This window comes from Hoplias malabaricus, chromosome 11 (assembly GCF_029633855.1).
Source record: "Hoplias malabaricus isolate fHopMal1 chromosome 11, fHopMal1.hap1, whole genome shotgun sequence".
In the NCBI taxonomy this organism is placed as follows: Eukaryota; Metazoa; Chordata; class Actinopteri; order Characiformes; family Erythrinidae; genus Hoplias; species Hoplias malabaricus.
In genome coordinates this window covers 14,174,224-14,200,698 of record NC_089810.1, presented here as the reverse complement: position 1 = coordinate 14,200,698, position 26,475 = coordinate 14,174,224, and the positions used below count along the sequence as shown (strand labels likewise).

The 26,475-nt window shown below is 37.9% G+C and overlaps 1 protein-coding gene across 1 annotated transcript in view; it reads left to right on the top strand.

Annotated features, from left to right (window-relative positions):
* Window positions 1-2,670: 2,670 nt before the first annotated feature.
* The window catches only part of ptprq (protein tyrosine phosphatase receptor type Q), a 49,441-nt gene continuing 25,636 nt past the window's right edge, over window positions 2,671-26,475 (top strand). The window contains 26 exon segments of the mRNA XM_066685604.1: window positions 2,671-2,676; window positions 2,894-3,004; window positions 4,099-4,240; window positions 6,059-6,316; window positions 6,396-6,616; window positions 6,897-7,077; window positions 7,215-7,381; window positions 7,384-7,510; window positions 7,924-8,208; window positions 11,053-11,322; window positions 11,438-11,698; window positions 12,393-12,523; window positions 12,997-13,126; window positions 13,346-13,499; window positions 13,578-13,684; window positions 15,094-15,191; window positions 15,783-15,948; window positions 16,643-16,903; window positions 17,139-17,299; window positions 19,357-19,468; window positions 20,961-21,187; window positions 22,260-22,329; window positions 22,420-22,619; window positions 23,784-24,024; window positions 25,092-25,220; window positions 26,157-26,303. Coding sequence (XP_066541701.1) covers window positions 2,671-2,676; window positions 2,894-3,004; window positions 4,099-4,240; window positions 6,059-6,316; window positions 6,396-6,616; window positions 6,897-7,077; window positions 7,215-7,381; window positions 7,384-7,510; window positions 7,924-8,208; window positions 11,053-11,322; window positions 11,438-11,698; window positions 12,393-12,523; window positions 12,997-13,126; window positions 13,346-13,499; window positions 13,578-13,684; window positions 15,094-15,191; window positions 15,783-15,948; window positions 16,643-16,903; window positions 17,139-17,299; window positions 19,357-19,468; window positions 20,961-21,187; window positions 22,260-22,329; window positions 22,420-22,619; window positions 23,784-24,024; window positions 25,092-25,220; window positions 26,157-26,303 — 4,363 coding nt within the window.

The following is a 26,475-nucleotide window of genomic DNA, read 5'->3' as shown; positions in this document are numbered from 1 at the left end:
TTGGAGTAAACCTTACAGGGATAAATAAATAAGCCAATTCTGAACAGATTTTCAAGTAGAATGTCTATTTAAACTGTAAACAAAAGCAGATTGTTCTGGCATTTATAAAAGAAAAAAAAAAAAAACAATCAACCAAAAAACAACCAATCATTCTTCCTCAGAGCACTGATATTCATAAATAGAAATCTAAATTAGCCTATTCCAAGCAGGTCTTTGAGTATAAATCCCCATTCTATGCAAACTGAAAATGTGACTAAATTTTCTGGCTTAAATCAAGACACTATCCACTCTGGGCACTGAAACTGCTAGAAGACAGAAAATGTCCTCTGTAATTGCCCATGGTCTGAAGGGGGTTGTAGATATGTTCTATAAAAGTGAAAAAGAAGCTGATGATAACAGGTGCTGCATAATAAATAATGCATAAAATGTATTATGCATTTATTGAGTATTTTGTTGGGGATTTCCATTACATTGTTTAAATTTGCTTTTTTTTACAAGGGTTGTTCACAGCAGTAAAATATTTTGTCAGTATGGTGTTCATGGACAAAAATCTCATGGTTCTTGATGAAGAAGATATCTAGAGAAGATCTTTGGTGAGCAGAGATATATGTTAATATATCATGACAAAATTAGTTACTTATATTAGAGCAAATCAAGAAGATTAGAGTTTTGTAAATAAAAACGAGAAATCGCTTGCCTTACACTGCTTATTTATCATAAATAGTAGGAGGAATGAGATAATAAATAAAATCAGAATATCAAATTATATACACTACAATCTTCTGAAAGTGTTTAGTGGCCCCCCTTGTCACAGAGCAGTGTTTTATCAGCGGAGCAGCCCACACCATTGTCAGCCTTAGTCTTGCTGAGTTTTGTTATGGCTAAGTAATTAAAATGTTGGAGGAGTTCAACTCCTCTTTGTCTAATCATTACTTAGTATATGACACTGGCATATGTCAGCACTTTTTATTTTTTTAGATTCAGTCATGCTTTGTTTAGCTTCATTTGGCCTGTACCAGGAAACAATGTGCATTCTAAAAAGTTCACTGTCTAAAGAAAAATAATTCACCCTCTTAATAATTCAGTCTCTAAAAAATTACTAACCCACACAGAATTCCTATCCCACACATATTGATACTGTGTCTGCAAAAGATCTATGAAATAATAAAACACTTATTATTACAGACATACAAATATATGTAATTAATGAACATGGCATATTTAAAACATACCATTGCCTCGGAAATTACTGGTAGCTTTGTAAAGCATTAGTGTGAAGCATTTGAAGGACATACGTCATAGATAACTAAACAAAACGATGGGTGTATCATCTAAACATTTTTCAAGTTTCAAAAATACCATTTTTATATAAGAAAACTAAGCTGCATTCATTGTTTTTTTATTTTTGTTTTTTTTTGGTATATGTCTACATATACTGTCATAGTTACATTAACAAAAACACATTATAAACATACACTATAAAAATACATTAACAAAAAAAGCCCATTTGCAAAAATAAAGTGATGTTCCATTTACAAACTCACAGATGATACCAGTGCACTTCAGGAGGGTGAAAAAAACAGGAAATGCATGATAATGGAAGTGTGTCCTTGCATACTAAATAATATACCAAAAACTGAATGTCCATAGTCCTTAGTGAACTTTTGTTAAAGCCTACCTCAGTGGACATCAGGTTCTTACATCGTCTCTGTGTGGTTGTTATGTGACCAGTATATATCAGGAGGAAAGTAAACAGCACCATGGATGAACATTTCTCAACGAACCTGCATTCACAGACAAAGTGGGTTCAGAAAGGGTTTCACAATAAACCTAAAGCACCAATTGCATTGTGGCTGGGGCTTTTGAGTTGGAGGCGGTATTATATTTACTTATAAGCTGGAGAAACCCACCTACCAACGTGTGTTTATGGACCGCTGAAAAAAACATCTCACAATCAGTGGGACTCGAGCCCAGAAACCCAGGACCCTGTAGTTGTATGACAGCGACACTATAACAGTGTGTCAGATTTAGTGCGCCGTATTGGGAAGACATTGAAGAACACAGAGGTTTGTGCGGTGATTGAATATTGTATCCTGTGTATTTTTTCACTCGTTTAGCGCATTGAGACCCTGCCAATCCGAGTTCAGTGGGAGGGGTTTTGGCGGAAACAAAATAATAACTGCAGCAGAACCTGAGAAGACAGCGAGAGCTTAAAACGGAATGGAGACGAAGCGCGGCAAATTCAAAACATATATTAACCTTATTTTGTCTTTTCTCCGTCAACGGTTTATTATCTGGATTAAAGCTTCTGACACTGGCTTTGCCTAAGGAGACGTTGCTATTGGAAAAGTTTTTGTACATCCCCGCCTTGGAGCGCATGCCCGAGTCTAAATCTCATCCAGTTTATTACTGTCAGGGCTTTACTGTAGTGTTACTTCAGAAGGCACAGTCAGTAAAGACTAAATAAAAAGCTGATTGACTGATGGAGGGTTCGGTTCTGTGGACACTGGGACTCATACAGGTAAATAAATCACAATTCAACCTTTTGAATATTTTACCATCTACAACGCCAGATGAAGTCTTTTGTTTGATTTAAGTTAAAACATAGTATATATATATATATATGTGTGTGTGTGTGTATGTATATATATGGGCATATCGAAAATCCATATGAAGGTAACAGATTTAACATACATTTACATCTGGAGCCAACAGGCTGTAGGTCTAAGAAATTCTAGATTTTATTACTAAATAAATGAATCACTGAATTCTTTACCATTTTCAAGGTGGGATTAGGTGGTTAGTTCTTTTTGTGGACTTAATTTAATTTTTAATAATTGTAAAAATGTTGTAAGAGTCATTAGAGTGACTTCACACTTTGCTTTTCTCTCAGGTGTTAAGTTGCAGTGGTGTGAGTGGTCAGCTCTCTGTCCATGTTCAGGTGGAGTTTTGCAGATCTCTCAATTTTGAGCCAAGTACTTACACACTTTTGTTAGGAAACAAGGTATGGAGACAGTGCATACTTTAAAAATTCTTTTCCAAAAAAGATTACACAGCAGAATGTTTGTGTTAACGTTTTAAACACAGTTTAGGTCATTGATTCATTCATATACATTCATTGTCTGTAACCACTTATTCAATTCATGGTCGCGGTGGGTCCAGAACCTCCTCTGAATCATTGGGCGCAAGGCAGGATTACACCCTGGAGTCCTTTACAGGGCAACACAGACATTCACTCACACCTACAGACACTTTTGAGTCCCCAATTCTCCTACTAACATGTGTTTTTGGACTGTGAGGGGAAAACCGGAGCACCTGAAAGAAACCCACACGGACACGGGGAGAACACATCAAGTTCCTCACAGACAGTCACCGAGAGCGGGGCTCGAACCCATAACCTCCAAGTCCCTGGAGCTGTGTGACTGTGACACTACCTGCTGCACCACCATGCCCTCAAATTAGCTCATATTGTGGTATATTATCTAATACACAACAATAGTTAAGTACTCAATTGCTTTTAAACACATATTCCGCCAATCATTCACACCTTCTATGTAATATATCTACTGAGATATAAACGGAATCAAAGTGATTTGTTGTGAAATTGTTGCAGTGTTGTGAACCCGGGGTGATGAACCAGGATTTCAAAGAGTCTAAGCACTTATACAGTCATTCATGATTCAAAATGGCCACTGAACTTACGCATCTTCTGACCTTTGAATATAATGCTGATAATGGTACAATGGTTATAAATTTGGAACAATATGTTCTTTGGGTACAGTTTTACTGATTCCAATGTCAAAACAATCCCAATGTCTAATCTCTCATAAATATCTCAAGCAAAAGTGTCTCAGTGTATTATAATCCTGTCATGTGCCTAATAACTTTCTGTGAGTTCATTTTCAGAAACATGAATGTCTTGCATATTTTCTGGGTGCCTGCACCACTGGTCTGAGCAATGCTAATTCTAGACTTTTCAAAACGGAGTATTTCTCATCAAACCTATATGAATAACTTTGTTTACTAATACATTTCATATTGCTAGAAAGTAATTTAGTACTATATTACTGAACATAACTTCTGTTATCTTTCTGGCAGGTGCTGAAAAGCAATGCAGTGTGTGAAGGTGTATGTGAGTGTGTTATAGATTCAAGTGTGCCACAGGAGTCTGAGGAGCTGAGTTTCACTCTGCAGCCGTACAGACACAAACAGCTGCTGGAGAGCAGAATATTCCAGCTGGGTGAGATGGATATTTGTGCAGAGTGTTTGTGTTTTTACTCTTAAATCAACTGGACTGTGGACTGTCAACAATATCCACAAAAAGATACATTTTGTTTTGCACTGAAACAATTGAAAACTTTGCCTACATTCATTGCTATGCTGGGAACATATTTCTAGAAACTATTTTTCCTGAAAAAACAGTGTCATTGTTGGAAGAGCTGACTTTGTACAATTTCCTTTAACTAATAAATGAATGAAACAGGACTTAAAATGTGAGCTTATATAAACATTTGCTCAGCATTTGCTTTTACGTATATGCAGCAATCGCCCAGTGGCTTATTTTTTGTTTTCTCTGTGCATGTACCTTACATAACCATAACATTACAGCCACCTCCTTGTTTCTATATTCACTGTCTGTTCTCTCAGCTCTACTGACCATACAGGAGCACTTTGTAGTTCCACAGTTACACACTATTGTCCACCTGTTGCTCTCCAAACATTGTTTGCCTTTTTTCATCCTGTTGTTCAATAGTCAGGACCATCACAGAGCAGGTGTGATTTGGGTGGTGTAGCATTCTCAGCGCTGCAATGACACTGATATGGTGGTGGTGTGTTAGTGTGTGTTGTGTTTGTATGAGTGCATCAGACACAGCAGTGCTGCTGGAGTTTTTAAAACCTATCAGTGTCCATCAACCAAAACATCCAGCCAACAGCGTCCTGTGGGCTGCATCCACGGACCACTAATTAGACTAGTGGATGACCAACACAAAATGCAGAGGAATAGATGAGTTATTGTCTCTGTAATTACATCTACAAGGTGGTTAGGGTTAGGGTTAGGGTTAAGGGACAGTGAATGTAGAAAGAAAGAAGTGGTCATAATGTTGTACTTGATAATTTCTGCAATTGCAATTTAAGCATCAAATTTTTAAATCTCAAATTTCATACCCATTTCTACCCCTTTGATAATTACACTATGGCAACAAGCTAGGAGGCCTCCTACATGAGAAAGCCACTGTTTCTTTTCAAACTGCCACTAGCACATCATCATTGGGAAGCCCAATATATTTGGAGGATAACACTAGCTGACACTAGCCAAATTCTATTGTATTCGATGTCTGCTTTGTTTATGATTGTTTTCACATATAGACACAGGTAAAATGTCTTGACTGCAACATCAGACTCAGGTATAGCTAAAAAGCCTGTTACAGCTGGGCATCCACTTGCAGTCTGAATTGGTGCAGTCATGAACAAGCCATTAAGAAGACAGCGGACTCAAAAAGAATGATGTTTTTGAGAAACACTAATCCTTTGGTCACCTATTGTATATATTCATTCATTGTCTTTGATCGCTTGTCCAGTTCAGGGTTACGGTAGGTCCGGCGCCTACCCAGAATCACTGAGCGCAAGGCAGGAACACACCCTGGAGGGGGCGCCAGTCCTTCACAGGGCACCACAGGGCACCACACACTCACACATTCACTCACACACTCACACCAATCCACCTACCAACCTGTGTTTTTGGACCGTGGGAGGAAACTGGAGCACCCGGAGGAAACCCACGTGGACACAGGGAGAACACACCAAACTCCTCACAGACAGTCACTGAGTGAGACAGGATCCTGGAGCTGTGTGACTGCATGCCTAGGTACTGCGCCACCATGATGCCCACTTATTGAATATAATAAGTCAAAATCGACTTGAACTTACTTATTACAAGTGTTCAACACTGTGTTTCAGATGCAGACATGATTTAATTAGATTGACAATGTAAAAATGCGTAGATTTGTGTGTCTTTGCTTATTTTAAGAATATAAATGTTCTGTCTGCTTCTGGTCAGTTCTTCTTCAGAGCTCTTTTCTGAGGGTGGCAGTCTCTACTAGTAGTGCTCTGTTGACCTGGACCGAGTGGAGTAAAGACCAAGCACTATGGATATATATTGATCAGCACTGTTGGCTCCTTTCATCCATTCAGCCATCACATCTTGTAACAGGACTACAGCCTGGAACATATTATGGTGTAACCGTGAAAAAGATAACTCACATGTCACATCTCAATATCACCATCACACAGAAACTGCAACTGGCCATTAAGACAGGTACACATCCACGATCTCGGATTAACACACATTTACACAATGTGACTGATATTAATTGCATTACTTGTTTCTTGTGCAGCCCAGTGTCCTGTGGGATGGCTGCCTGTGGGCTGGAGCTGTTTTCAAATGAGATTTGGTGAGAGTCTGACATGGAATGAGGCCCAACAGTCATGTGAGAGGACAGCCCCTGGAGTTCATCTGGCTAATCTAAAGACAGACACTGAATTTACGTCTATCTCCTTCCATCTACAGTCCTATAACCATGTGCTGCTTCTGTGGACAGCTCTGAATGACCAACAGGTACCACACTGAAAATACACATATGCACACTGACATAAACACACTGTGTTACTTAAAGCTAATAAAAAATAGGCCTGCTTCTCCTTACATTTAATTAATACATTTCGAATTATCCCTTGAATGTGCCCAAGTGTCTTCACTCCTCATCCCCTTTACTGCAGAACACTGCTGTGTCTGGATACTTTTAGAAATGTAGTATTGACCTTAGCTCATGACACCATCAGTCACTTACAATCTTTTTTCATGAAACATTAAATCACTCTTTTTGCTGTGTCTACAGTACGAGGGTGACTTACGCTGGTCTGATAACTCCACTTACAACCTCAGTGTTAATGTGATATCATCCCTCTCAGCCAGTCAAACAGACTGTTTTGCCCTTCAGAAGAATGCCACTGGACCAGGCTACTTCCTCACTTCTTTCTTCTGTTACTTACAGCTTCCCTATATCTGTCAAATGGAATGTGAGTTTTTTCCCCCATATTTAAAATTAGCTGCTTTGCTGCCTGTGTGAGGCCACCATACCTTCTTCTTTTTTTTAATGATCAATATGTTAAAAATACCTGATAGATCTTTGAGTAAACTGAAATGTTTCTTACAGTGCTGCAGGACCCTGTTGCTGTACTGCAGTTGGAGAGTGTGAGTGAGACAGAAGCAGTTTTGCACTGGTCAGATCTCTCTCAGCTCCTACACTCAGCCACCAGGTCACAGCTTAGTCTGCACTATGAGGAGTTGTCGGGGAGACATGTGTTCACACCAACAGCACTGACACACACACACAAGACAGAGTGGATGTTCATGGACTCTCCCCTGGACACATCTATTACTTTTCACTTAGTCTCAAACACCCCAATGGGGCATCTCAGGCTCTTAGCCTTGTTCTCATCACTAAAACCAGTGAGTACCCACACAGAGTCATAGATCTGTACAGAACACTTGTAGTAACTTAAACATACTGAGAGTGAACTGTAAAGGAAAACTGTGAAATTTACACTGTCATACTGATAGCTGAGCTTAATAAACTGCTATGTTTACTGCACCACATTTTACAGTAATTAATTCTATAACATTAAAATTACAGTGAGTAGATTCAGCAAGTAATTTTTTATTTATTTGAATGCAAAGCTTCCCAAGTTACTTTTGAAAAGGATCATTTTTGCAAGAATAAGCATTAGCATGCAGATTTTTTAGAAAACATGATACAGTAAAAACTATAATTTACTGTACGTTACAGCATCTTTAGTAGGCATTACTACTAAATTTATAATTACTACTAATTTATAATGTGTGTTTTATTGTAATCCTTACAGAGCCAAACCCTCCACAGAACATCACAGTGACAAATGTGACATCAAGTCAGATTGAACTGTGTTGGGCTGCCCCTGATGTTATCGACAATGCCATATTTGATCAATACGTACTTCACTGGTTGGATGTGTCTTCTGGCAGGGTGCACAGCTTGTCGCTAAACAGAGGGAATCTCAGTGCCGTAATTTCACAATTGGAGGCATATCATGAGTACAGGATTACTGTAACATCAGTCACAAAGGAGGGGATAGAGAGCTCTGAGGCCACACCCCTGGCTGTCATCACAGGTACGTTTTTTGATAGCATTTTGTATCTATTTCTATATCTATATCTGTATCCATTTTTAATTGCCACGTAATCAAACGTTGTTGTCTGAACAAAACAATTTGTCTATTTCTTGTTTTGTATTCATTTTATTAAATTTCATCATTAAAACAGCAGCAAACAATAACTTTCTATGTAAAGATAGTGGAATAAAGGCATCCTGATGCCTTGGTGGAAATGTTTTTCTTCACCACATTTTGTTTTGCCCTCCCAACTGAGAAAACATTGATATATATTCAGGTGAAAACAACTGCTCAAACATTCCTCCACAGAAAAAAAAAAAGCATTCTTCAGTTAAAAAGGCCCCTGACAAAGAATCATAACTCCACTGCTCCACTGTGCTTTTCTGTGTTTAGCAGGCACTTTCTCTGGGCACTGTGCTAAAAACAGGGATGGGGGGGGGGTGGTGAGGGAAAGGCATGGTGAATATGAAACATTTTTTTTGGTCTGAGATGCTAAGACTCTGCTAAATGTAATGGAAGGATACTGGATATATCACCATTAACCAAGTCTTTTTATCAGTTTTTTTCCCACATTATACACAAAATGTACAAATAACACTATCCATTCCCTTCCTTCAGACCTGTTCTTTACCCTATAACAAAATCAACACAGTTTACACCACTAAGACATGAATTAAAATTAAATAGAAATATCCTGGGTATACATTCTCAGCTTTCATATTAACTACAAATGACAAAAAGGGCTGCCAAATTGTATAGATCTTATGATACCTCTGTACAGATCTATAAAGAGATTATCTTATTTTCTTTGGCACATTGCATAGCTTCCTTTACACATTGCTTCTTTAATCCAATGAAAATAAGTAGGTGGAAAAGTATCTTTCTGTCTAATCAATATTAGTCTTCTGGCTAACTAGGTGCTGGAGGTCAGTATATTGCATTTATTATTTTTTAGATGAGCACTCGACCTCTAAACTCAGAATAATGCAGATTAGAAGAACTATCTATTGGTACTTACAACATTTTAGAAAGTGTATTAAATATAGATAGCCAAAACTAATGTACACTATATTGCCATAATTATTCACTCGTCCATCCAGATAATTGAATTAAGGTGTTCCAATCACTTTCATAGCTGAAGGTGTATAAAACCAAGTACCTAGGCATGCAAAATGCTTCTCCAAAAATTTGTAAAAAAAAAAAAATAGGTCGCCTTCTGGAGCTCAGAGGTCACCAATTTTCTGCAGAGTCGATTGCTGCAGACCACCAAACTTCATGTGGCCTTCAGATTAGCTCAAGAACAGTGCGTTGAGAGCTTCATGGAATGGGTTTCCATGGCTGAGCAGCTGTATACAAGCTTTACATAACCAACCACAATGCAAAGTGTTAGATGCAGTTGTTTAAAGCACAACGTCACTGGACTGTAGAGCAGTGGAGACATGTTCTCTAGAGTGATGAATCACACTTCTACATCTGACAATCTCATGCTTGAGCCTGAGTTTGGCAGTTGCCAGGAGAACGTTACTTCTCTGACTGCATTGTGCCAAGTGTAAAATTTGGTGTAAAAATTTGGGGTATTTATGGTATGGGGTTGTTTTTCAGGGTTGGGTATAGCTCGTTAGTTTCAGTGAAAGGAACTCTTAATGCTTCAAGAGATTTGGGCAATTTCTTGCTCCCAACTTTGTGGGAACTGTTTGGGGAAACTGCAAGACAAGAAACTGCGAGACAAGCCATTCACAACCACAGTTTCTGACCTCACAAATGTGCTTTGGTCAAATGGAAAACTGGTCAGAAATTCCCATAAACACATTTCTAAACCTTGTGGAAAGCCTTCCCAGAAGAGTAGAAGCTGTTATAGCTTCAAAGGGTTGTCCGACATCATATTAAACCCTATGGATTAAGAATGGGATGTCACTAAATTTCATATGCATGCGAAGGCAAATGAGCAAATACTTTTGGCAATATAGTGTATTTTAAGACATTAAACTACATTCGACTAGTCAAAATTTGCATCCTTTAATCCCACTGGATATTATAAATTAGGTAATAATATATATATATATATATATATATATATATATAAAACATATATCCCACCACACCTGTGGACACCTTTGAGTAGTCAGTGCACCTACCAACATGTGTTTTTGGGTCATGTGCGGAAACCTGAGCACCCAGAGGAAACCCTTGCAGACACAGGGATAACACACCAAACTCCTCACAGATAGTCATTGGGAGGAGGGCTCGAACCCACAACTCCAGGTCCCTGAAGTTGTGTGACAGAAACACTTCCTGTTGCACCACCATGCTTTGGACATGACAGAAATAGGGTGAAATTACTTTGCCCAGTTGGAGATACAAGGGTTTTTTTCCGACCACAACAATATTTTTACTGAGCCCATTTTTACTTTAGCATAATATCAGTGTTGTTTCAAAGGGATAGTTGTGGAAGAGAAAAATGTAATTTACACAAATCACTGATTTATACTAGTAATTACTCTGAGCCAAGACACATTTGGTGTCGAAGTATAGGTAGTTTAGCTTTGTAAAAGGCAATATAGGCATGTGAAACAGTTTGACATTTCCTAGTCTTAAGTTCCTAGTCTACGTATGTTTTGAGCTTAACATATTTTTCAATATGCCTAGAGAACAAATAGAATAAACCATAAATTATAAAATGTGTCATAACGTTGGCACATACATATTTTACATACGATTTTATTGTTTGCTTAGTGACTTTATCTTAGTAGCTCTGATTAAGAATTAAAGAACAAGTTCAAACACCAAATATGAGAACTTTTGGGGCAAGAGAAATATTATGTAGCTCTGTTTTGTGTTTTGCAGAGGTCAGTCCACCATGTAATATATCAGCATCTGCTGTCGGGGAGAACAACCTGACTGTGTGCTGGGACACATTTGAGGATGATAATATTGATGGTTTTCACATTCAGCTCCACACTCACACAAGTCAGGACCAGCCAAGTGAATTCTGGGTGAACAGCTCAAACTGTATAACACTGGACATGCTTGTGCCTGGCGAAACCTATGACGTTAGCGTGGCTGCTGAAAGGGGTGGGAATAGGAGCAAGGAGAGAGCCATTCAACAGACACTAAGTAAAATAAAAACCTTTACTTTTTATGTTTTGTCACCGTTCTTTCCTGTGTATTGACATTGGAATTGTGCATTATAATGGGCATGTCTTTGTGGTGGTTTATGCATGTTTTTTAGAGCCAGAGAGGGTCCAAGGTGCTGCCCCATATGCAGTGGACACAAACTCTGTGGTGCTGTTTGTGCAGATGCCAAGCACTGGTGTGTATGACGGCCTCACTGTGGCTTATGGGAGGAAAAGCACCTGGATCCCCATGTCCATAAAGAGCAACAAGGTTCAGCTGTGGGACCTGAGACCAGGGATGCTGTATGAGTTCCAGCTGTTTGTTACCAGCAGAGGCATGAGCAGTGATGGTTTTATTATGATCCCAGTCAGAACCTGTGAGTGGCAGCTTTGATTTCATTTTGCTTATTTGAAGCTAGCCAAGTTAAAGCTAGCTTGTGATGATGCTCAATTTTTTATCCTTAACATTTCTAAAATAATTACTGTCTATATACTGTACTACATTTACACTTATATTAATGGTGTTACATTAGTAACAACACTAAGCCTGCGAATCAACCTCAAGTCTGTGGTGTGAAAGTTAGCATTTTTACCAACCAATCTGTGGATTTATATTAAAAACATAAAAGGATGACTTTTCTTTCTGCACCTATAAAATGAAAAGATGAAACTGATTAGCATTGAGGTTCAGGTTGTGTTTTGGATTGTATTTCAATTGATAACATCCTACCTATTGGTGCCAAAAGAAAAATCCCAGTAATATTTTTTATTTATTTGCTTTTTTTCTGTTTTTGAATATTGTTCAATATCTTAAACACCCAGGATCTAGGCTTCCATTTGTTAAACTCTGTAACTTAAAATAACTTATTGTACAATACTTACAGAATATTGAGATAAGCCTGGGAATGCAATTTAAGGACAATTTCACTGGACACTCTACATAGCATATTAACACTCCAAATAGCATAGCTGGTAGATAGCTGCATTGGTTCAAGTGTGATTTACCTCAGTGAATGTGAAGAATTTTGTGTTTGTGCAAGTTTTGTATGTGTTGGTGTGCATGTGTGGCAGGTCTGACTCCTCCTGTTCATGTTCGGGCTGGTATTGTAACACACAGCTCAGTAGAGGTTCTGTGGGATAGAGCAGAGGGCAATGGTCACATATATGAAGCACTCTGTGTGGACTGTGCTGACAAAATCCTGGTACTGTATCTTGTGTGTGTGCTGACTATGGCTGACATTTTATTTAAAACTGTAAAAACTGGACTCACTAGTGAAAATCTGAGAGTGTGAGCTGAATACTCTATAAACCTAACTTTCTTATTTTGTCCTAATTTTTAGCAGGCATCAAACTATTCTTTTTTTATATATTTACAAAATACAATCAATTTGGTATATAAAAACACTGAGAATCTTTTCTTTGTACTGTTGTCAACTAATTAAAGTTTCCTGAGAGTTAATAAATTACAGATTTACGCTTTTCTTTATAAATGGTATGCTATAGTTAAGACGTTTAATGAAATAACTGTATTCAGTTTAAAAATATTTATTTAATGCACCACCAGTGATGTTGTTTTATCCAAACTTATTATATGCCATAAAAATATTTTCAACAGTTGTGATTTTAGCATGTTTTTGCTATGGTATGGTATGAAATGGTTGTATGGATCCTGCAGGTACAGAAGGTGTTCCAAACTAGAGCACTGTTTGAGGATGTGATCCCAGGGAAGCTATGTAAAATCTCAGTTCGAACCGAGGAGGAATCTTTCAGAGACAGTACAGCTGTGTTTCTCACCGTAAGAACATGTATGTGCAGGCATACATAAACCTTGCATACACACATATGCACCATGAATCTCTAGGATCATAATTTCACAGAGACCATTGCAAAACAAAAATGTTCTGTGTTTTAAAGAAAAACGGCTTCAAAAAATGACACTATATGTCTTTGTTCTTGCTTAAATTAAGTGTGTGTGTGTGTGTGTGTGTGTGTGTGTGTGTGCGTGTGTGTGTGTGTGTGCATAGTCCCTAGTGCAGTCACACTATGGCCAGTCCAGAGGACACAGTCGTCTCTTACTGTGGGTTGGAAGGAGGGCCCAGGAGTGTTTGACTCTTTCCTCTTATCAATCAGAAACTCCACGTATTATCTACAGGCCAGCCTAGGTGCCTCTGAGGAGAGGTTTGGAAAGTAGGAATTTCATTTCGGATTAATTAACTGATTTAAAGGTTGAGTAAAACTTTTATTTTTCCTCACCAGATTCTACAGTTTTGAGCACCTTCCACCTGGAAGTTTTTACACTGTTCAGGTAATGAGTGTTAGTGGAGAGAGACACAGCATTCCTTCAGCTATTACGGTTAACACATGTGAGTACAAACAACAAAGTACACATATATCTATTCTAAAGACTAATGGGATTTATGGCGTGCTCATTTTTAGAAGTAGTACATTTCATAGGCATTTTCAAGGGCTCAGTGTCTCCCCGGTAGTCATTAGAGAGCAGAGTTTGAGTAACTGCTATGTGCTGTGTGCTGCCCCATTGGAGCATTGCCTCAAATTTTTGATGGAACACTTGTTTTGACACACACAATAATAGTGGTTTCAGCCTCATGTGCTGCCTTCCTACATGAGCAGTTGTTCAGTTATTATAGTGATAGACAAAGTATAAATTAGCTCCCAGATGTTCCCAGTAAACTGCTGCCATTCATGAAATCTGGTTCATGAGTGGTATTGAAATAATTGCAGATAATATTTCATGTGGTCTGCAATGGACAGGTGGCCTTCCCAGGGTGTGTTTCTTGCATGTACTCAATGATTCTGGGTAGGCTCCAGGATTATCAGGAATTTAAAACAAAATTTGATGTTGTTGTACTATTGCACTGAAGTTTCATTATAGAAGCATGGCAGAAGTCTATTCATGCTGCAATCATCACTTTAGTAATTTTCCTAAAATTAAAGCATTTCCAATAGAACACTTAAAATAATTTTATAATGTAGGGCTTCAGCCAATGTTGAGCCAGGGAAATGTGTGTAATCAAATAAAATTATGTTGCCTACATGATAAAACCCATATATCGCTCATAATATACATTGGACTCTGTTATTACAACCAGCAGAAAAACTCTTATTACCAGGATCGCTATCCAACGCTAAAAAGTGAACTAATTCGGCTAAAGTTAGCAGGCGCTACCACTAGTCCTCGTAGCTTATCACTAATTAACACAGCAACACATGAAGGAATTTACAATACATGTTACTTACTACTCCAACTTGCATCCTTGTGGCTGTTTCAGATCACTCTACTGTGTAAATTCAGTACAGTATTAACTCTTGTACAACTGCTCTCTCACTCATTCTCTTTCTGTCTTTTGTTTGTCTCCTCCTTGCTCCCTCTTCCAAGATGTCCGTACTGGAAATACAGAGCTAGATTCTTCTTGTAGCTAGGTAACCACCTGTAAGAATTTTGCCTTAAAGCTTTATGCATATCTCTCGAGAGCCCTCCTCCCCGTGATTCAGAATTTGCTTAGTCTAGTAAACTAGCAGTGGACCCCACATAGCAACCACAGAGGCTCCGTTCTCCCTATTACAGCATTGTGGAACATCACAGTCATTTAGAAGCTGTACATTTTGTAGAAATGCTACATAGTGTTCCTTTAAACTGCAATTTCAAAACATTGATTGAATTCCTTAAGAATCTTACCTTAACATTAGCAGTCACTTGTTTAGCTAGGTGATTTGTATTTGTCCTTTCTTCTTATTAGTTTTTATACTGCAGTGCCAGCTCCTCCTGATGACATCACCTTTATTGAACAAGAGGTAAATGCGATGTTCATCACATGGACACGCCCACATGGCAGAGTGGATGGTTACAGGGTAGGCCTATATAAGTTATTTTAATGGTTCAGTATTCAAGACAGGCATATTTTTTATAAATGTATTTGCTAGAAAATGTACTGTTTCTTATTTCTGTGGTTTATGGTGTATAGCTGACAGATACCAAATATCCGTGTGTAATGTTAGGTTTTTCCTCTAAAAAAGTGAATCACATACATGTATGTGCATGTTACACTTAAGAAGTTGGGGGGGGGGAAGCTGGACACCTGTTTAAACTTTCATACTGACTGCCTCACCTGAGACGTTGCCTAGCGACGCTCCCTGTCTTACTTACTCAGGTTACTGACTCCCTCAATAATACACAAGCCCAAATCCTGCATTATACCCCACCACGAGAGACAGAAAGAGCAGTAGATTGTGTGAGAGTAAATAAGTGTGCGTGCTGTCAGACTCTTCAGTTGGGAAAGTACCTCGAGGGACTTTCACATAGAATGAACATTTGCAGATAGCAGAGTTTCTCTGGTGTTCCTCCTCACATTAATTTCTTCACTATAGCATATTTTATACATCCCCCCCATTTTCTATTTTTCTTCTCAATTTTTCTTTCTCATCTGTTCACTCTCCCTGCAGCTGCGCTATGGCCTTGCTACGGATATTCCTCTCCTTCACCTGGTCGATGTCACTGGCAACAGTGCGAGGATAAATGACCTGGCATCAGGAAATGATTACAAGTTTGAGATCCAGTCATTTCTGGGCTCTGATTTCAGTCCCAGTGTTACCAAAAACATCTCAACTAGTAAGAGTCTTATTCTATCATCATGATCACAGAGGCTGTGGCTGAAGAGTGTGACTGTACACTTTTTTTTTTGTTGTTTTTATTTACTAAAGAAGAATCTCACCGTCAAATCAGTAGTCGACAGTCGCATTAACAAGCCAATATTATTTACCTGTGTAATTTTGAAATGTAATTCATGCCTTGAACACAGAAAAAGGATCCATTTTTGTCATACCTGGAGTATCCTCTCTTTACAGTATATATACTATATACAACCAGAAGAGGTGGCACTGAACCGAAAGTGTGGGCATCTGGTCAAAATAAGCAGAAATTACAAGATCAGACATCTAAAGAACACAGAACAAATTCATTCTAATCCTGAAATACCACACACTCACAGTTATGTTATTAATTATAATTATACCCATCTTAATTATATAATGCTATAATGGTAATTAGAGCAATCTTGAAAGCCTATTATAGCTTCTGATGATTAATCCATTCAATCCCTGGCTTATTATTCCATTGTAAATGTAATGGTTTATTGTTTAATAACTACAATGAATTCCTGGGTCACTACTATGAGTTTATATATTTTTCACAGTGAGGAACTGAAACCCACATAGACACTTGTAGTTAGAATGATTTAGAAATGTGATATTCAGCATTGTCCAGAAATATCATTACTGTGTCTTTGTTCTTTGAATGACTTCAGGTCCCGCACGGCTGTGTTCACTCACTGTCTCACACATCAACTCCTCATCGGCCACACTGCTGTGGGACACTTCTGCTGGCCATTTTGACTTCCATGAGGTGACAGTCAGTAACAGCTCTCACCACTGGACTTTCAGGGTGAGCACACACTCTAAGGAGTATACCCTTAGTGGCCTGCGGGATGGCTGCTCCTACAACGCCACGGTGAAACGGGTCAGGAACACACTCAAAGGAGCAGCAGCATCTCTAACCATACACACAGGTTATATTGCTCCTGAAAATATCAGCTCAGAAAGCATTCACAGCCCTGTGCTAAAACATGAAAAATAGCAAAATATTATGTGTTTAATTAGCAACAAAATATAAAACATTCAGCAAAATCACAATATAAGCCTAACCCCAATCCCCATGGGTTGGGGTTAGGCTTAGGCCTATTTTTTGCATGATAGTGCCGTTGGTGTTGGTGTATGGATATATAATTTGTGTGTGTGTTTTAGTTCCTGCTGGTCCCGAGGATGTGGCTGTGGTGAGTGTGTCTCCTCGTTGGTTCTCCCTCCGCTGGCTGCCGTCCTCTGGATGTAATCAACGGTACTTGGTCCAGATCAACCCAGACCATAGTAATATCACCATGACAACCACAGCCGATGGGCATTTTCAGGTAGAAACCTTCAGACTGCATCATCATGTGCTTCTAATGTGAGTGGGTGTTCTTCATGATAATATCTAAGAAACTGAATTTGCTTTTATTCTTCTACGTTCTCTCTGCTTATTTTCTTTCAATTTTCTTTGTTGCTCTTTACATGTGTTTATATTCTGTGCCTTTGTATATTGCCTTTTGTCTTGAGATTTTTCTAGCTTTTTTCCTTTCTTGCTTTTATCTTTCTCTTATTCCAATTTTCCTGTATTTCTTCCTTTTTCTATTTGCATTTCTTTCTTTTTTATACCTTTCTGTTGTTCATCTTTCTTCACTTATTTTACTCTTTCTTTCTTTGTTTGTATTTCTTTCTCTCTGTTCTGCATTCAAAAGCACACACTCTCTGGCACACACTTGCTCCTGCAGTTGCCTGTTTTTGAATGCCAGGTGTCAGGTGGTGGGGTATCTGTATCAGATGGGTGGAGTGTGTGAGAGAAGTCGGAGAATGCAGGTGAGAGAGAGAGAGAGAGAGAGAGAGGGACCATTAAGTTTTAATGACTTGTAGTTGTGGTGGTGCGCAAGTTGATTCAAACCTGGAGCATTCCTCCTCCATGGGGCAGCTGTACCCTCAGCTAGTGAATCTCTCTCTCTAAGGGGTCAGCATGCTGCTCCTTCCCCTGCTGTTTGGCCTGTGTGGGGCCAACTTCAGCGTCCAGGTAGGCCTCCCCATCTTTGCCTCTCAGTGAAACAGGTACAGGTATAGAAATGACGTTTCTGTCTCTCCTGGGAATACATTTGAGAGTGTGTTTGCTAAGTGTTTTTGTTCTGTTCAGAGATGCATACTAGTTTTAATACTTCCCCTTTTTATTCTCATACACACTCTTTTTCACTCAACTGTAGCTGGTGGCAGAGGATTTTTCAAATTGTCGCTGTCCAGTTAAAAACATGTATCTTCCAAGAATAGTAACTTTACAGGTGAAGGGAAAAAATCCTTCTTAACTTTCAGTTGAAGTGAATGTGAAAATATTTTATTCCAAGTAATTTTAGAGCATTTCTATTGGTCCATCATGAAATCTTCACCCGTTGTGTAGGACAGCTTCTGTGTTCAAATGATATAATGAACTAAAAATGGACGGAAATGGAGATACATGTTTTTAATTGGGCAGCAACAAAATGCTTAGTTCACATTTCTTAAATCTGGCTTTAAAAATTTTAAATGTGTTTATAGTGGGAATGTATTAGAATGTATTTTGTAAAAATCATCTGTTCATATGTACTATGATTTACTTCATATTTTTTTATACTCAAACCTTGAATATAGTCACTGCCTAAAAAGTTACATGGTTTTCTTTCAACAGCAGTGATGTGCTGTTTTCCGTTTTGAATTAAATGTAGGTCTTTCTGTTTGTGTGCTAAATAGTTTGTTATTGTTTTGTTAAACATTTACCATAAAGTTCATTTTGTTAATATATTTCACTTCCCTGAAACTTATAAAAGGTCCAGTTATGCTCTCTTTGTAATGAGTAATAATAATGTGCTGATCATATAAAAAATATGCCTATAAAAGCAAATGTGACATTGGCAATTGACAATTTAATATGATATAATATCATTATGTTGCCTACTCATAATAAGCAGTTTTTGTCTGTGACATGAATGTTTTGATAGAAACTGCTGGGGGATGTGATATTAAATGTTTGCCTTTATCATCTCCTGCAGTTGGCTTTTTCTGTATTCAGTTTGATGATGTGTGTGTCTGAGTTTCCCTGGATTATATGCCAGTTGAGGACTTGAGTTTTTATTGTCAGAGTGGGTGGTTTGTGACTGGGATGAAGTTTAGAGTTGTTCTAGTTGTATTAAACTGAATTAGAAGCATGACTCAGTAGAACGGTGTCACCAAATAAGACAATTCAGCCTCTGGTTTACTGGCATCATTCCCACACTTCTGATATCACACCTGGCTCAATGCCCCGTAAATGGACATTAATGACCACCTCTATGGGGTATTATTTTACTTAGCTGTGTGTTCATGTTTTTTGTGTTTATTTAGTTGTGTGCTGTGTGTTTTGTGTGTTTTGCAGGCGAATGTGTCCAGTGTGAGTCCAGGAACATCTTACTCAGTTACGGTCACTGCAGTGGCCTCCTCAGGTCTCAGCTCTCCTGTCAGTCGCATGATTACCACCAGCATATCTGGTGAGTGTGTGTGTGTGTGTGTGTGTGTATGAAATCATATCTCTATATAAAATTGTCACAGTGTGTCAGTTATATATTTGTATTTTCACATTAGTGTTAGGACGTTTGAATCATGCTATATTTTATTTACATATTTATGTACATATTTTTATTTAAAATATATGCTGTTACATTAAATAGAAAGTTATTCATTCATATATATTTAATATTTGTTTATATTAATTTGTACTGGAGATTTGTTTACCCTTTTTAACATGATGAATAATATTAAATGTTTTGTAATGTAGTTATTTATGTTAATTTTTTCTTTATTTTAAGCATGTCTTACTAATTATATGAATTTGTGAAATTAAAAGGAACCTTCTTATTAGAACATTTCTGTATACCTGTTAAACTTGTATGTTTGCAACAAGATTACTGAAAATATTACTGAAAAGTATGAGCTTATAAGAGCGCTAAATGTAATAGTCTCCATCTAAGAGCCCTCTCCGTCTGGGGCTGTGGAGTTTATCAATGCTACATGCATGCTGTTATTATATTGTGCTCCATCACAAAACGTCTTTCTGACACAAAAAATACGGAGACACCTCCCTGACCCTATTACTCCAGACAATGATAAAGACAAAACAGTCACAAGATTAAGCTGTAAGAAATACATCTAATAATAATAAATATCATCATCTTGAAGTAGATTGTCCTCTATTTACATTGCATTCTTACACATATTTGAAATGCAATGTTAAAATGTAAAATGTAAACCTTGTATTCTATATAAACTTATAGAGGGAATGTAAAGAGCAAAGAAATATGGAATAAAATAAAATGATACATAATAAAATCAGAAGAATATCTATCATATGGCTTCAGCAACCTTGCGTTTGTGAAACCTTTTAGAATTGATTCCTTGTTCACTGTTGATATGATCCCATAGCAGCATGTGTGAAAAGGATAATACAACAGTTTTTTTATGGACAATTCTATCACTCACTGATTTGACAGCAGCTGTTTTAAGACCAACTGAGCAATGTTAGTTTCTAATATTCTAACTAAACTACATGTATAAACTTTTATGGATGTCCTTTGTTATTAAAAGCCTAGTCACACTAATTATATTATACTGAACAAGGGTGTTTTAGAACGGCTTTATATAAACCAAAGGTGACTCAGTGCCAAGCAGATTCAGTGCCAAGAATCTGCTAGAGGGTTATAAATCTTTCAGGTATTTGGCTGAGGAGCAGAGAAATTGTCTTGTCTGGATGCATTGTCTTGTCTGAATGCTTACTTACAGTCAATTAATTAATTACATTTTTTTTCCCGAAATTGTTTTGCATGTGTGGGTTTTCTAGATTTAATAGTCTAAATGTTTGTATTTGATTCAGTTTAAATATCTATGATCTCACTGCTTAACCTGTACATTTATGTGTATGTGTGTGTGTGTGTGTGTGTGTGTTTGTGTGTATGTGTGTGTGTGTTTGTGTGTGTGCAAGTGTAGTTCCGCCTGCTCCCTCTAAACCAGAAGGAGAACGAGTAGGGTCTAATGGCATCCTGCTCTCCTGGCGGATGCCACCTCCCCCTGATCTCACTATTCACTCATTCATCATCAGATACAAGGAGGTGTGTCCTCACCCTGACCCCTCTTTCACTGAGATCACTAAAAGCCTGGATATTCCAGAAACACTACTGAACACACTCTCACCTGGAGCCACTTATAACATCAAGGTACACACACACAATACCAAGCATGTTTAAACATTATGGGTCTAAAAGGTTTTGTATCTGCCATAAATGTTTTAATGAAAGACTGGTACACACACACACAAAGGCAAAGATATTGTCAATCAATGAACTTGCTGGCTTTCTCATAACTGTTCACCCCAGAGACCTTACTGAATATGTTCCAGATTATTTACATTTTGAAAAGCATAAAGCACAACCAACATATGAGTGAACTTTAAAAAAGTGGAAATGTTTCCCTGCAGATTTCTTTGGCAAATTGGTACTCATGATTATAATTGAGGTTGTAACGAAAGCAAAAGGCAAAAAAAATAATAATAATAATAATAATAATATTAATAATTATTTGATGTTGGTTTTGGGTTTGTTGTGATATTTTCTCTTAAACATGCCATATGAAATAAAGGATGGCTTTGCACAGACCTTAGCGGTTTGATAATTATGATCATATTGGGGATGTACTCATTGAAATAAGAAAGTTAAAAAAGCAAATTTAAACTTTTTTTAAAAGCATTCTCATCCTACTTACGGACCTAATCTAACCATTTCTGCTCAGTTAATAAATCTTTGTTTTACAGTAGTTTTTAAATCGATGTAAAAGGCACATATACAATTAAAGCTTCTAAGATGCTTTGTGGGTTGGAAATGCTGAGGGACTCGAACTTTCAGTGGGAAAGTTGCCAGTGACATCCATTCCATTGATCTCATTAAATTATTTACTTGTTTTTAATTATTCATCTTGTAAAGAGATCTATGGATCTATGATGGATCTCTGTTTTCCGTTATTTGTCTACTGAATTCATTATCCCATTCGGCAACATCCTTTCAGTTCATCATCCAAGCATTGTGTGTGTTTTTGACATGTCTGAGGCGTATAAATGTGCGTGCATGTGTTTTGTTGCATAGTGGAGTCATTTGTCATGTGTATATCACATTTCACAGGCTTTAGTATTTGATGCTGATTATGTGTGAATGTGTGTATGCCTCTACTTGTGGTTTCATTGTATGTGTTCCTATTGTTTATCATTCATTACTTCCTCCTCCACCCAACCTGCAGGTTGCAGCAGTGAACAAGGCAGGGGTCGGACCTTTCAGTCAGTCACTTTACTTCAAAACCGCAGAGGCCCGTAAGAATTACTCCGTATGATTATTTTCTTTATTTCCCATATGTGTTTATAGTGAGAAATGTGTGTTAATGTGTTTGTCCTGTTCCGAAGCTCCTGGTCTGGTGACGAACCTCACAGCCTATGCTCAGAACCATTCCACAGTGGTTGTGACCTGGTTTCTGCCAGTACGCATCAATGGACTCATAAATAAATTTGCAATCAAAGCCAAACACGCCCGGACAGGACAGATAGCCCGAATTCTGGAGTTAAAAGCAGAGGATATCATGAATGGAGCTCTGCCTCATTGTAATGTAAGGCTGAGTTTATAGTATCTGTATCTTTACAAAAGAGTGTGTACTTTTATATCAAGCTGCCTAATATATATTTACTTTATTTATATTTTCGTGCAACATTTGCATTTGTAGTGCTGAGTTTAAAGCTAGTGTTCCAGCTTTAAAACATGATACACTGTATTTACTTATGCATTTGTAGTGCTACATATTGCACAGATATATTATCATATTGATACATAGATATAATAATGTGCAATAATAATAATATGCAATTATTTGTCATTGTACAATGTACAACAAAATTTATCTTCCGCATTTAACTCATCTGTGGCAGTAAACACACACACTAATGCATTAGGGGCTGTGAACACACACCCAGAGTGTCAGGCAGCCATCTCCGGTGCATGGGGAGCAGTTGTGGGTTCGGTGCCTTCCTCAAGGGCACCTCAGCCACGAATTCACGGAATCGAACGAACAAGCTAGGAGCCCTAAGCCCTCTTCTCTTAGCAGCCATGGCTGCCCATTACAACATACATACTATTGTATAGTAATCTGTTATGGTACATAAGAATACATTGAAATAAATGTATTAAGTTAGACTAAAGTGTTACGTTTTTGGTTACAAGCATTTAAACTGGCTTCAGTCATGTCAATAAATACTTTGTATTTTGTAAAACTATAGAAAACAACAATTTTCATCACTTCATATCTCACAAACACTTCACTTTTTATTCATGCTTTTTCTCTATTTTTATATGCACATTACGATATGGGCGGCACGGTGGCGCAGCAGGTAGTGTCGCAGTCACACAGCTCCAGGGACCTGGAGGTTGTGGGTTCGATTTCTGCTCCGGGTGACTGTCTGTGAGGAGTTTGGTGTGTTCTCCCCGTGTCCGCGTGGGTTTCCTCCGGGTGCTCCCGTTTCCTCCCACAGCCCAAAAAACACACGTTGGTAGGTGGATTGGCGACTCAAAAGTGTCCCTAGGTGTGAGTCTGTGAATGAATGTGTGTGTTGCCCTGTGAAGGTTTGGCACCCCCTCCAGGGTGTATTCCTGCCTTGCGCGGTAGGCTCTGGACCCACCGTGACCGTAAACTGCATAAGTGGTTACAGAGAATGAATGAATGAATGAATGAATGAACATTACGATATGGTGACCATCAATGTGCATGTGTGCATTATAGGATGCTGCTGACATTTTGTCTCGAGGAACTCCTAGCCCCTCTGATTCCTCTCTGATGACGTCTGCAGCTCTGCCCTCAGTCACACTGTCAGCCATTCCCCCAGCCTCCACCTGGAGTGTGCCCATTAGTGTGAGAATGGACAAGCTCCATCCCTACACAGCTTATGTTTTTGAAGTGTCCGCCTTCACCAGCGATGGAGAGGGCCAGATTGCCAGTACTATGGTCCGCATGCCAGAGGCCGGTATGTCCTCACACCTAAACCCCAATATATATTGTAGGTACAGAGCAAATTCACCATTATTAAATTAACACTGTTAGTGTAAAAATGATCAATTGTCAACACTCTCTGGGTTAAATTAACACTTATAGTGTTGATTTAACACTAGTGAATTTGCTGTGTAGTAACAATATTATGATATAGTTTATTTAGATCAAGGTACAGTATATTTGAATGAATTGGACAAATTGATGATGTTTATATATATATATATATATATATATATATATATATATATATATATATATATATATATATATATAATTATAATTGTTTCAAAACATATTTTTTTAGTCAAATAAAATATGAAAATCTACAGTTTCTCAAGTAACTAGAGATACATGAAAATAAATATAGATCCTGTTATGAATTCAGGTGATTCATGCACATTATAAAAATGTTACTGTAAAGAATCAGCTCATACACAGTTGGAGATATTAAATTAAGTTGGCTTCCTTTTTTTAACCTAATCCCTTCGTGTTTAAGCATAAAGCGGTAGCATTACTTTGGTTTTCCTGATATTTTAAATCAAACGATTATTTACCAGTACATCCTCAGCTGAAATCTTGTTAAGGATGACAACACATTTCAGTTTTATAACATTCCCCTCACTTCTTTCAGTTATTACCCTATATTTCTGGAGTTTTTCTGCATTTGTCCCCACTTCCACCACTGTCCTGTTACAGTTACTGTGGCATTTTAAAATTATTTTTACCCTTAGTGTGTTATAGTACACAGGAAAATACAGAGACATACATTATTTGCTTAACTGTACATACACCTTCATATTAATAGATGTTGATGGGTTTATCTCTTACCACTATTCACGTGACTGTATATAGCTCCAACTTGCTCCAACTGTGAGAAATCTAAACAAGCTGCAATAGGATCTCTGACTGGCCTGAATAAATCTAGCTTCTCAAGTTGAAACAAGGCATTTGTTTCTTATGTAACTCCTCACTGATCTCCCATCCAAACAGTTTTTGTCTGTGTAAAGTGTGTGTTGAAGTGTATGTGGTGTGTTGTTGCAGCCCCTGAGGATTCGCCACAGAATTTGTCAGTATGGAACATCACCTCTAAATCTCTGTCTCTGTTCTGGGAGCCTCCTACCATTATCACAGGACGCTTCAGTTATGTCATCCAGCTCTATGGCCCAGCAGGTAGCTAAATTAAGCTAAATCACATGCACTAAATGTCACACATCACACTTGACTTTTACATCTTTTGTACTACCCAACACCACACTGAGCAAATCTAATAATAATAATAATAATAATTTATTACAATAATAATAATAATAATACATTTCAGACAAATCATGACATATAACATAATACAAGAACAAGAGTAAATGACATGGGTTGCAATTAGTTTCAAGACAGAGGGAGGTTGTATGCAAGAGAAAATGGAGGCATTTTAAGGTTAGATTTGGATTGTGATAGAGAGGAGTTTTGTTTAAGTTTGTAGTTCCTAAGGCACAGAGCAAGTCTAGAAAAGGCTTGGCCAAGACTATACAAGTTGGAAGAGAGGATGGCAAGTAGTCCAGCTGAAGAAGATCTGAGAGTGGCCTTAGGTGTGTAAAGTTGAAGAAGGTCAGACAGGATTTGAACCTAATGCATTACGCAATCTGAAGCAAGTCGAGGTTTTGGGGAACTAGTGTGACGTGGTGATGGGATTTGGTGTGAAGGAGGAGACATTTAGAAGAATTCTGAACCATCTCAAGTTTATGGAGTAGTAATGAGCTAATGCCAACAAGAGGGGAGTTGCAGTAAACAAAACAGCTGGAGATGAATGCATGAATGTGAGTTTCAGCAGTGGGCTGGGAGAGAGACGGATGTATTTTTGCAGTCTTGCACAGATGAGAGGTCATCTACCTTAATACCAACAGCAAATTTAAATTTTGTGTCAAAATGAGCCCTCAGCAGGTCTTCATTAAAACAGTTGTGTGAAACGGTACTGTACAGAGCATTTTTCTTTAAAGACCATTGTCATTTTAGCACTTCAAGCTTGGATCTCTGGTTCTAATTTGGTGTTGAAACATTTAATAATTAATTTGGTCCCTTGTAACAATCTTTATATATGTGTGTTTGCTTCAGGTTTTATTAGTGAAAACAGTACAAGTGAGCAGATTTTTGTGTACACTGGCCTGACACCATACACGCTTTACCGTGTTGTTGTTATGGCCAAATCAGCTGGAGCCACTGGACCAGCGGCAGAGACCAGCATCTCAACACCTTCAGAAGGTAAGATTCACACTATATCTCGAGTGCTGCAGTTACACACCAGAAGGTATTTTACCTGACTTTTTAAATGTTCCTTCTTCATTCATATAACTTTATGTAAATGTGACTTCTATTTAAAAATTATACACTGCAAACAAGTGTTGAATTTTGAAATATTTGTAGACATTTTGGG